Genomic DNA, 13378 nt, shown 5'->3' on the forward strand with positions numbered 1-13378 from the left:
TGGGTGTTTGTCATTTTCTCGATGTCAACATACACCTTCCTAATTAGATGTAAGGTTTTCTGCAACCACAAAAAAAAAGAATTTTCTTGAAATCTTTGTTACAGCTGCATGTATCACATAGAGCAATGACCTTGTGTCAGCTAGCTGCTGAATGTAGATTTTATTTAACACCACTGTAGTTTTAGTGGCTTCATGTGCTTCAAAATCCGAAATAAATTTGTAAACATTAAGTTGATACTGTATGCTTGAAGTATGCCAGACCGCAACCTGCTCATCTGACCATGCTGAAGTGGAAAAAAATCGGACCAAATTAATTGGGGGAAAAAGTGGACACTTTCCAGAAAGCTGGTTTGCACAAGACAAAACAAATGTGGAAGCACTGTTTCTCGGAGGGAGTCCTCTAACAAATACTTTTTGTCTGGGTTTGCAATTCGTCCTCAAGGTAATGCTTTCTGTTAGAAACAGAACGTGAATGATTTTCTCCAATATCAGTCCTGTGGTAAGTGACATAGTCAGTCACACAGAAGCCACATTGATCTGTGCACAACAATGCATAGAGCTTGGTGGGGGATGGAAGCCATTAACAAGATGAGGAAAATACCTACTCTTCAGGACAGATTCTACAGACATTTCCCAACTTCAGCTGACCAGAGCACTGAGAACAAAAGGGACTTTACATATGAGTGTATACATGGATAAGGTTTTTGATTCCCATCCCTCGAATGGACTGCCATTCATAATCATTTATGAATAATAGGCTAGGACATGTTTTGGGAACACCTTGACTTACAACACCTGGAATACATTCACAGTTACCCTACAGTGTTTTGAAAGATGTGCCATAAATAATATTTAACATATATTTTTGCACGACCAAGGCTTATTTTTGGACTATTTTAATTAATTGCCAAATAAGTGCCATATTTTCTATACTCATGGAACATTTAGTTCTGGATTTCTTTCCGAATAAATGACGATTTTATAAACTTATGATGGCTTTACAGTCAGAGAAAGATTTGTGTGTTCATTTAACTTTAGTATCTGTGAAAATGCACCCAATTTAGTTTAAAACCAAAATATGTTTTTGTATTGCAAGTTTAAGTATTACTCATACCACTGACAATTTAAATAAGTTATGGTTTAAATGAAAAAAGAAAAAACATATTTGGCACAGTAGTGTTCTATTGACTTTGGCTATGAATTATGATCTACTAATATTCTGCCTCATAACTAGGCCTACGTCACAAAAAGTACGAAGAAACTTTTCGCACAAGCATTCAGTCGATTGAAATTTAGTGTATGTATACATTTGTATTTACATACTGTGTACACACACATGCACAATTTAATACTGAGTTATGGTGCCATTGACATTCAGAGTAAAAAAGTGTATGTCATAGCTACCTGTATACAATATACTACTGTACAAAAATAATAATTCCCTTAGTTTTCAATTGAGAATATCTCAGTATAGTAAAAGATGTAAACATGACTATATATTTTAGGTACAGATGCCGCTCACTGCTGACTGTAATAATAATATGCTAAACATTTGCATTTTACCTTAATATGTCTAAAAACTAACATCTGGCTGGTCCTAGCCAAGCACTGATAATTCATTGTAGCACAGAGGCACAGTTTTTAATGTTTCAATTGTTTTGGCCCTCACTTTAATTGTCATATTGTTTGTCTGTCCTAGATGTCCACACTACCCTGCATCTGCATACATAACTACAAAGAATTTTGGAAAGGTAGAAAAATACAAAAAACTGACAATGGCATGTATAAGGGTATGCAATAATAACAAATAAAAATAAAAACGTTTTCCAGACCAAGTTGTTACTTTTTAAATGTAATTTTGTAAAGATCTCCCATCATTTAACCTGCAATCCAAACCTTCCAGCCAGGTGATTCATGAGCAACATGGTCAGATGTTGATAGACAACGGGGGTACAGTCTATGGCAAAGACCCTGTGATCTCAACACTAATGCCTGAAGCTCAAACACGTATGGGTAAGATGCCAGCATTGGGTTTGTAATGTGTGTCCATTTGCAAATAGACCCTTAACCCACCTAATGTAGTTATTTTAAATAGAAGCTCACAATTGCAAAAGCATAGTGGGAAATCACATGAATGTTTTGGCCTCCCAGTTTATCGATGCCTGAAACTTATTTAAAGTCGTTCCTACGTTTGGTTAATCTCAGGCACAATGAAGAGAACAATGTCTGTAGTATTATCACAACACATTTGGCACATTCTTTTGTGGAAAACAATGACAATAAAATATAAAAAATACTTTTCAACAAAAAGACAGGCATTTGCAAGTGCAGCTCAAAAGGTATCAATAATAGTACACAAATACAATTGATTGCACTTTAAAAACAACGCAATGAAATCAATGCATACATCCTAGATATATCTCAAACTCTGTGAAGCCCCATTGTATTCAGTCTACTTGAAACCCAATTAGATAAATTATGGTATCTTTACCTGTCTGGGATTCTTAGTGAATTTCACCTTAAACATACAACAGGACACAACTTCAGACACTCAGACATGCCATGTCCTCTTGGACCAAACGTGCCCTGATGCTCTCTGCTTGCTGGTTCTGTCTTACACTAAGACAGAGCCACAACTGTCGCTTGAATATGAAATATGAGAGAGAGAGAAGAAAAAATATATCCTTTCTCTCTCTTCTTTTAAAACAAAGGTTATCTCAAAATAGAGAGATGAAACATTACCTGTAAATGAAAAATGAAAAAAGGAGAACTATGAGAGAAAGAGAGTCAGAGTCACCTATTCGTCACATTGGATGAGATCCATTTCCTCCTCAGTCTCTTCTTCTGGAGTTTGGTGAGAGTCCATTCTATGCACAGGTGGTGACGGTCATGATATTGCCGCTGGCAGCCGCCGCACTGCCACAGGAGTTAGGAGGAGAGGTGTGGTTACCCGCCGCCCCACTGCCCTTGTCAGCGGGCTTCTTGTCCTTCTGTTTGAGGTGAACCTTGGCGTGTCTCTTTCGCTCGTCGCTCCTCGCAAACTTGCGTCCACAGAACTCACAGGAGAAGGGCTTCTCTCCCGTGTGCGTGCGGATGTGGGTGGTCAGGTGGTCGCTCCGGCTGAAGGAGCGCATGCATATCCGACACTGGAAGGGTTTGTGCCCGGTGTGGATGCGCAGGTGACGCGTGAGTTCGTCCGAACGGGAGAACCGCCTGTCGCAGTTCTCGGCTGGGCACGCGTGCGGCCGTTCGTGCACGGGGGTTTTACTGGGGCGGTTGGGGTATTTCCGCGGCCGGATGGGCTTAAGGGTTAGAGTCTGAGGCGGAGGATGGTGCTGAGGAGTATGCTGCTGACCTCCTATGAACCCTGGGTGGATCTGCTGCTTGTCTTTGAAGGCTCGAATGGTCTCCAGAGGGGTGATAGGAGGGGGGTTGACTCGGATAGGGTCCATGGACTGGAAAGGCTTGTGCTCCATCACCCCAACCTCCCCCTGATGGTGGAAGAGGTTGTAGTCAGGAATCATGGAGAACAGACTGCCATCCATGGGGGGCTTGGAAGAGGAGTGGTAGTCATTGGCAGGGTAGGGGAGGGTGGTGCTGGTGGCTGGGCTGTGGTGGAAGGACACTTGGTCCTGGTACAGATCGCCGCAGGTGGAATAGGCGGGCAGAGGCGGGCCGTACACCTGCTCCATGTCTGACGACTGGCCGCCCATGCTGGCTCCAGAGGACGATGTCTGGGTGGTGATGGTGCCGGGTGAGGGGAAACACCCAGGATCCCTGCGCTCACCAAGCTGATGATGTTGTTGTCCGAGCACCAGCCTGAGCCTCCGATTCCACCAGACGGAGGCGTGTCAAACGCAAACTTCCCCAGATAGGTCACCGTCTGTCCGCCGCGGTTGGGCTGGAAACTGGAACCATACTGAATCTCTGCTGAGCCCTTTTCACTTCCCATCCCCAAGTCCATGATGTTATCTGAAGAACAGGGAATCAGCAGACAGTCAATTAAGAGTCCAAACATGAACATAAAATACAACAAGAAATATAGCTTGATTGTAAAATTTAACTTTTACAAAACTCATATGATAAAAAAAGTAAAACCTGTCGAGAAAGGTCGAGAGGTCTTGAAGCTACTTCTACAAACAATTAGAAATGAACATGCTTGATAAAAATGACAGTCCTCTGTGCTTCGAAAAATTAAGATTTCCTGCGTATATATCTGAAAAGAGTCTGTCAACAAGTGATCAGAAAATAAAAGTAGTCCAATTCAATGCATAAAGAATTTGTGAGGGCTGTCAGACCTGTGAGTTTGTCGACTGACTAGTGCCTCTGAGAGTGTTCGCTCTCTCTCTCCCTCCCTCTCTCTCTCAGATCCCACAAGCTCTCATAAATCAAGACCTAAACACCCCCTTTGATCCAATGTCCCACAGGAGAAGAGCCACACTGAATGGCAAGATCTGATTTCTATACAGCTGGGTGGGAGCCAGACGCCGCTGCTGACTCGCTTAAAGACACATTCTAAGAAGCGTTCAAAAAAAGAAAATACACAAATCAGTCCACAAACAAAATGAGCTCAATCCTCAAGACTTCTCCTGTCCAACAGAATGGTCAATATTGCACGTGTGGAGACACTATGGGCTATTCATTATCTTTTTACCTTTCTCTCTCCTTTATTTGTGTTTTTCATATCTTACAGTATTCTAAAATGGAGGGCATACCTTTCACTCAGATCCGTGCATCTGATTTGAACAGAAAACATTCATCAACAGAGATATAACGGACAATCCTTCGTACAACAAGAAATTATACACAGGACTGCTTATGTATTCACTGACAATAGTCACTATCTGTTTAGAATTTGGCTAAGGGCAATTTAGGTTGATACAAACAAAACCAAAATTACATATATTGTGCACAACTATTTAACACATGAGGTACACACCAAGCCTTAGCTTTCTGGCATATGTTTTAACTGTTGCGGACATGGAGAAAAGAACATTGGAATACTTAAAGCTGATATTTAAAATGCGGATTATGTTTTTGCAGAAACACATCCATGAGGATTGAGGTGTTACTTCAGACTGCCTTGGACTGCCTTGCTGTACTGTAAGATGGGGGCTCAAGCTGTATCTATTTGTATCTGTGTTGTCAGTGAGATTTCTTATCATGACTACTTATAATGTTGCACACATTTAACATGGGATGCAGGTAATTCCAGACTAATAGTTATCAATTGTGATAAATCCAAGTGTTACTGGATACATTTGAAAAAGGATCTGAGCAGACTTTGCAGTCAATAGATTCCATTGGCAAAATTACATGATATAAGACATTTGCTTTTGTTTTGTTTCATATATCTTTTATCAAAATGCTTAAATATAAGATTTGTTATTCTTATAGCTGCCTCTGTGAACGGTGGAAGGTGACCACAGGTCATGTTAACGCATCGTCAAACAGTGTTGAACTTGTGGAGGAAGACATTATAATTAATTATACTGGTATATTGATGCTGGTTAAACCAATGTTTTTCTAATATTTTTGAATAACTAACGGAGGAGAAATTTACATGAAGGCATGGACATTTACGGAGGGCATATTTCGAATTCGTTAAAGGTAACCTATTGATTGCAGCCAACACATTTTTACATCTCTGATTACACTTTTTCGTATTAAATTGTTCAGTATTAGATGTGTTGGGAGAATAATTTAATTTGTGAAATAAGAATAATCAAGACACCATTTTCTTGCAGTAGCCTAATAGGTATTTCATCAGCTATTTTGATATTAATTAGAATTAAAAAATGTTTAACGTTTCATCAATCCAATTGTTTGTTCACTCTTTAAATACTATTCAAACATAACTGAGTGAACATTTTATTTATTTATTAATAGATCCAACAGGTGATTAGTTCGATGTGGTCATGGATTGAATGGGGCCTTGTGTGACAGTTCTTCCGCATTTGGCCTATACATTTAAGATTTATACGCCCACCATGGCCTTGGCAATTTGGCCTAAGCATTCAAAGTGTCAAGTTCAAGGACTCAGTTTACTTAGTAGCGTAAACGTATGCCATCAAAGCAAAATGTTCAATGGATAGTTTTATACAACAGCTTTGCATTAATCTTGTTATGTAAATTGTTGCACGATCAACTAAACAGGATAAAGCTTCCAAATAAATAAAATATGTTGTAATCAGGACTGTTGCAGGCGACCTGACTAGCCCAGCCAATTGCACAGCCTACAGCCTACTGGATACGCGTGGTGCGAGCCAAGCAAGACACCGAAGTTTGAAATGCACCGCCGAACGCCCACTATAGGAGGGCGGTCAGGCAAACCCTCTATCATCCCCTCATCCCAAAAGACAATAACTGAACTATCATTAAATACAAAAAAATGTCAGATCTTTTCACTGAGTTATTAAAACCCATTTGATCACGGTAAAGACGGGTCGTGTATCTTAATGAAGAGGATATTGACGCAGTGATCCTTTCAGCTTAGTTTTAAACAAAACCTTAAAAAATATTATCTTATAGAATAACAGTAGTCTATGACATACACTTGGGACATTTTTCTGAATGATCGCAGATTATCATATTGTCTACATCATTATGAACAGATTATTGGAGGGCTTAATGGCAACTGTCTTTTAACTAGGCTAGCCAAGCAATATTATGAACCGCCTTTATTAACTTAAACTTAATTTTGCACAACAATTTAAGTAAGGCTTTGACAGCAGTTTATGAAGTTGTATCTAACTGAACGCATAGCTTATCCGGACACATTTGGTCCGCTCGGACAGACATAGACACGGGTCATTGGCTTTGTGGATAGAAACATTCGGGTGACGGTCGGTATGGTCCATTGACAAGTAATCGATATGCTTTCGATAATGCTCTTATCTCCAAACAGTCGGCCTATCAGCTGTTTACAGTCCATGGCTCTTTTGTGTGCCACAGCGTATTCAGTGCAAACAGGTGCCCGTGAGGCGACGCGACGCGCTCTCCAAGCCTGACAACTGTTGCCTTGCCTGCGCGTTTTCCAACCGAGACGCGCGTTTTAACTGAGCATAAATGGAGTAGGTCAGCACAACAAACAGCATAACACATAAAAAGTAGTGTGTTCTTACCTGTATTCATTTGTGAGTAATGATTAATAGAATCCGTATTGGTGAAAATGTTCATAGACGTCGGAATGTCCTCTTCAGAGTACAGACTGTCAGGAATCGTGTTTATTAAACTGCTCATGGTAAGAGGGAGCTTGTCCGCTAGTTTCCCTGTCATAGCAGTTACTCAGTCTGACATAAATGGCAACGTGCACGTATCCAAATAGATACGCCAGTACTCTCAAACTGAAAACACGGCACGACGATCTAAGGTTAGCGGAGAAAAATATCCTATGATGTTGTATCCAAGTTTCCAGTCCGAGACAGCGCTGGTATCTCTCCGGTGAGACAAGCCTGTGATCACAGGCTTTGTTATAAATAAAATCACAGTGATAACTGTTTGTTTGCTTGTGGGGAATTTGAAGTCTGTGAATCAATGGAATGGTGGTGTTGGTTGCACAGGAGTAGCGCTTCTCGCTGTATTGCTCGGATAGGGAACTCCAAGCGCTTTCTGGTATTAAATAGGGGGATGGAACATTGATGTGACGTAGATGACCATTTATGGATACACAAAGCCAGACCGTCCACAACACGTCAGCAATGGAACTTCATAGTGGAACATTAGAGGCTGTAGCGACCGATGCAATCGAACGATGCCTGCTATAGGGTGAAAGGAGCTGTAGCCTATACTATTGTACCGGTGTCCTAAGCAGGCTGAATCGATTAAAGGAGAAAGATTGTATGTGCCTTCTTACAGATCATTGTAATGCCGTCGACACGAAAACTTTTATTTTACTCGTTTCAACTTATCTTGGGTTAGTGACTGTGGCAGATGTGTGTAATAATTATTTGAATTTAAAGCATTATAGCCTCCAAACCATGACAAGTATTCATTGACAGTAGTGGAAAATACGCTATCCGGAGCAATTAAGAGTCCGTTTTCGCGCGGACACCAGGTCCATTGTGTGAAAACATTTACAGAATGTGATTAAAATGTTGGCTAACTAAAAACGATGTAATTCCACCTAATACAGAATTGTATCGACTCAAGATTGTATCACCTGTCAGATTAAATATGCTAAATGTGCCAGACCACAATTTGTTTATTTTCAAAAATGGTTTTGCCCGACAATGTTAACAGTTGAGTGTTGGTTAATATCCCTGACCATGTTGGTTATTCGTCACATATATTAATTTTGTCACTTTGGTTAGGTTGTGGCTTACATTGGTGTGACATAGAAGTAGGCAGTCTTATCGGAATACCGTAGGCCACTACCTCTTACTTTTCAACTCAGGCAAGATCCATTGAATAAGCCTATAAAGACAGTAATTGTCAGAGTTAATCGCTTGAAAATATTGCAAGCGCTCAGTAAACCCAGAGGCTTGGCTTGCAGGGCGACAAGCAGTCGCAGTAGTGGAAGCTCCAAATAAGGCATTGATCCGGCACCGCCCCTCATGCTCTGTATTTGGTTTGCAAAGTTCCGGTTAAGCAAACTGGTAAGTGGAAAAGTGATCGGAACCCGCAGCCATTAAAGGAACCGCAAAGACGAAACGTCATGGGACCTGTCACTAATGTAGTAACGGTTACCTAATTTATAAGTGGTATCATATCACATTTGAGGAGTGATACAAAGGTGAGAAAAGCTTATGTGCTTAAGGGTAGCTTAGTAGCACACACTGTAGCCTGTAGACATGCACTGGCTAGCTGGTGCACCATAGGACAGCTTTACAAGATTGTGCATTAAAAGTTGAACATTCTTCTTTGGGTACCTACCTTGCTGGGACTTGCTGAAGTCCAATGGAGGAGATCCAACAGGTGTAGTCAACCAGTCACATGCCTACAAATCCTACCTTACTTAAGACATGAACACATGCCCTTGTGAATGTCTTTTGGTTTTGATTCCTGCTTAAATTGGGCCCTTAAAGTCATTATTGCTACTGAAAAGAATTCCTAACTGACTTTGGGAACACTACAGAACTATACAGTAATAATATGAAAGTGGTATTTATTTATAGCACCATTAACTCTGAATATCATGAATGAAATATCTTGGGTAATAACACAATTTATATAACATTTTACCTCAATGAAATGACACTGAAAATAGAGTGTGTGGGAGAGTCTGAATCACGCTCGATGTTCAGGGCGCTTTCATACCAGTCAGGGAACCCTGTGTCTCCTCTCCGCGGTGTGTAGGTGATCCCGCTGGGTGACGAGGGCAAGCGAGCTGTCATCTGTGGAGTTCGGCGGAACCTCCACCCAACACTGTAAATACAGTCAGGTCAGCGACAGTGTTCATTTGTAACTACTTTCGATGAAAGTGCCAGGATGAACGTGTCCGCGGATGAATGTCACACACACGCGTGTAATCTGTCAGCTAGATTCCTGCCTGATAGGACAGACGGGGGGGGGGGGGGGGGAGCCCAGTGTAGCTCACCTGTTCACTGATACAGGTATGGATGTGAACCTGCCAGGGGATTCCCCTTGACCCAAAACACTGCAGGGACACTGGACACTGCCACTATCGTGACTTTCCTCCAGGGAAGCCTTAGTATGGGGTGGAGGATGGAAACTCAGCCAGCTGGAACAGAATACCTGTTGTATTTCCTCGACTGTCAGCTCCATGAGCTGTCACAGAGGAGGAGGTGGCGTCCAATCGGAGGCCCCCGCTGGCTAGAACTCTGGCACTACTTTGCATATGGGGATTCCATAAAAGCACATGTTTGTCCTAGATGGATATCTATCTCATTTGAATACTGCGGAAAATATAAAGACACTATGGCTATATAATCAAATTAGTTGTGCTTTTCCAGCTTTGTGAGGGCCCATTCAAATGTCGGTTCCTCTTTGTTAGTGCATCTCAATGTGTGGAGAAATATAATCAACAGATCCTCATGGAACAACAGTTATGAAAGACTGGCCTGTATATCTTCCCCTTCTGTAGGAGGGTTTCTGATGACGTTTGTGTTATGTATTGTAGAAACAAATACACTTGCATATATACATGCAGAATAAAACAATGACGGGTCCGTATTAAAATCATAGGGAAAAGATCACAGATTGAAATGACAAAACGCTGTTCCCGGAGAATTGAGTGCAAATCTAAATCATTTTACAATCAATGACAACGTACAAGCACTGTACAAGGTATAACCGCTGCCAAACAAGACATTAGTCTGCAATTGTTCATCTAAAATGGATCCTATCAGAGGACTTAGTAGTTGGGAAGAGAGCACCGAATCCTGGCATGCACTGAGAATGTCACACTCAATCCACTGCATCCCACTCCTCAATAATGACATGATTTAACTAGGCTCAAATCCGAGTTTGCTGAAAGACAGAAAACAGAAACTGAGACTTACTCAAGTCATTATGCATATTAGATCACTACATACGGTTAGGCAATTGAATTGATTACACAAATTCCTTTTAATTAATGTTAGTTTGAATAAATTAAGCCGTTATTAAATGCTTTTCCCGTATTATCAGGGGGATCCGGGATATTTTAAACACAATATATTGCACATATTCACTCATTTTAAACTACAGCTGTCACCGTTCATAATCACAATATCTCAACCCTCTTGATAATTAGAATCCAAATAACGTATTTGTTGGCACACAATAAAGCTGAATACCAAATCCCAGCTGTTTTAGTGAGTTTAAGATTTGATAAGTTAACATATTTTATGAAAAAACATCCAATAGATCTGGATGACCCGAGGTAGAAATGTGAAATAGATGTCATGCTATGGCTTTGTGCGTGTCCCCCCCCCCTGTATGAACTGCCACGATTAAGATCCTCTACGCTGACTGATGGATGCATCGTTGACCGATGCAAAGACTTTGTATGGGTTGAATGCTTTGTTTGTTTGTTCGTTTTACCCTGTTTTGTTTGTCTTGTTTGTGAAGTGGAGCGCTTCAACTTGATTCTGGGAGACAAACAAAGTGAATGCAGGACAATTGATCAATGATCTCCCAGAGTTCATCGAGAGGCCACAAAGAGGTTTACCAAGGCTGGCTTAACCACCAAAGGAACAAAAACCTCCATTACCTACTACAGCTAGCTCACTGATGAGACACCAAGCAGGGTCAATGAAACCACCAACAAATCATTGATCATCAAAACATCAAAGGCCTTCATGTAAATCCAGCCTTTTTCAGACATCTGGGGTATTGATACAAACTCTTCCCATCGGGCAGGCACTGGTAAGAAACCAATATTCCTTATGGGGGGGGTCCTCTGACCCTGTCCTCTACAAAGGCCTGTGGAAGTCTGAAAAGTGGACGTCATAGTCAAAAGGTTGAGAAGTTTATCCGTAGCATCCTCTACAGACCTGCCAGGTGAGCCCTTACGCAACCGCCTAAAGTTCAACACGGGTTCACCCTTCAGAAGTTGAAACCCACCCTTGTCCTCCAAACGGAGACATCTCTCTCATCTCTCTGACACAGATGCACTGGCCCAGAGAGAGAGAGAGAGAGAGGAGTGGTCAGTGGAAACATTGATAAACGCACGTCACCGAAAAACAACACAAGCCACAAGCCCCTCGCCATCTCCCGTCGTGGCCTGACACTGTCTGCTGGGCTCAGTAGTGCCAACAAGTATTTTAGTTCAAGTTCCACTGTGGCTTCCGGTTGTGTTGTGGTCTCGGTTTCACCTCCCACTTCCTTATTCGGCCCTGACGTATTTCCTCCACTGATTTAGAAGCAACTCTTTCCACTTACAGACCCACGATATCAGACCAACTTCCCTTCCTTTCCAAAAGGGTTTGGAAAGTCGAGTAAACCCCCCCCGGTTGAGGACAATATTGAGACCTTCATCAACACTCACAATCTGTCTCTTCATGGTGCCACAAACACGGGGAGAACCTGTCATTACAGCACGTCTACAAGCACGCAGAGAACAATCCGAGCGTGAGCAAAACCCTTGTTCAACTCCCTCTTCCGATTACATTTAGATATAAGAGATCCCGGGTTCAAATCCCCCTGTGCATCACTCTGGATACAAGCGTCTGCTAAATGAATGCATTATTATTATTATTACTACACTATTAGATCCAATATGTGGATGTATGGTGTGCATATAGTATGTTAGAAGACTCTTCCTAAGACCTCCTGGCGTGGCTCCTCAGCTGCCTTGTTCAGGTGATCCAGCACACCTGCACAGGTGATCCTGAACGTCTCCTAGTCTTTGTGGTTTTGGGTGAGGAACTGCACGGCAGCCACAGGTTGTCCCAGGTGAAACCTTCTGACGAAGTCCTGGGGGTCCCAGTTACCTGCATCAACAGAGAGCAAGAAAGTCACAGCACCTGTGTTCCCGGTCGTCGCTGATCGTCACACGGTGAGTGACAGATCTCGGGAGGAACGTTTTCTCAATCACAGGGGAAAAAACAAACAAACCCCAACAACTTTGACTTTGAGGGTGTGAAGAGCAGTGACAGAGTTCACCGTGCGCACGCACACGTCACGAGCACGTCACGCGCCGTAACTCCACACGGCGACATCCGAGCAGGAGAAACGAGCATCTCGTTTGCGAACGCACGAGGAACGCGGCTCCCCGCTCTCTCTTGGGCGCTTCGGGGAGGCAGAGCACCAGGAGAGGAGCACGTGGCCGCGGGGATGTGAGTCACCGAGAACAGCACTGCTGAAAATAAAACATGTTTCTGTAATGATGGAGGTGGGAATGAGAAGACTTGTTGGCAAGAAGATATGATTCAATCTCATGGACTGTTTTTCCTCCCTCCCCTTTTAAACAAACACCAGACGGCCGTCCGGCTGGTATCACAATATCACTTCATGGGTTTAACAAGCCTCCCATCCCTCCTAGCTCAACCTCCCGCTACCAAGACGACAGTAGAACCAGCTCTTAACGTGGCAACATAATTGGTACCATTTTATTGTTCACTCTCTTGTCTTGTGTGAACTTATCCCTGTAAACAACACATCATGGTCAAAGGGGAAGGATTTGAGCTCATGCAGCAACTCTATGGGCAGGGAGCATGTAATGGATCTAATAATAACGTTATTGTCATGTATGTTTGTTTCACAACAACTGTGTTGATACGTTAAAGGACGTTGCGACTGAGGAGGTATATTAGGATGTCAAACCTTGCGTTGTTGTATAGGGGGAAACCCCACATGAGTCAAGTTCACCACAGAAAACAAAAAGCAGGCACTTTGTGTATATGTCTGTGTCTATGTGTGTGTGTGTGTGTGTGTGGGTGTGTGACCTCACGTATTCGTAAGCTTGAGAATAACCACAACGTATTTATTGTCT

At 42.2% G+C, this 13378-nt stretch overlaps 2 protein-coding genes across 3 annotated transcripts in view; both read right to left on the minus strand.

Annotated features, from left to right (window-relative positions):
• Positions 1-1276: 1276 nt before the first annotated feature.
• egr3 (early growth response 3) lies at positions 1277-7576 on the minus strand. The gene is given in 3 exon segments (XM_084695134.1): positions 1277-3763; positions 3766-3972; positions 7125-7576. Coding segments are annotated over 3 exon segments (1257 nt in total). The 5' UTR covers positions 7279-7576; the 3' UTR covers positions 1277-2867.
• A 3928-nt stretch (positions 7577-11504) lies between these two features.
• pebp4 (phosphatidylethanolamine binding protein 4) overlaps positions 11505-13378 on the minus strand; it is a 39778-nt gene continuing 37904 nt past the window's right edge. For both annotated transcript variants that reach the window (XM_084694291.1, XM_084694290.1), the window contains exon 7: positions 11505-12377. In XM_084694291.1, the coding sequence (XP_084550417.1) occupies positions 12286-12377 (92 nt within the window). In that variant the 3' untranslated portion in view covers positions 11505-12285. The remainder of the gene's footprint in view (positions 12378-13378) is intronic.

This window comes from Hypomesus nipponensis, chromosome 28, assembly GCF_054491055.1.
Source record: "Hypomesus nipponensis isolate SF chromosome 28, ASM5449105v1, whole genome shotgun sequence".
In the NCBI taxonomy this organism is placed as follows: Eukaryota; Metazoa; Chordata; class Actinopteri; order Osmeriformes; family Osmeridae; genus Hypomesus; species Hypomesus nipponensis.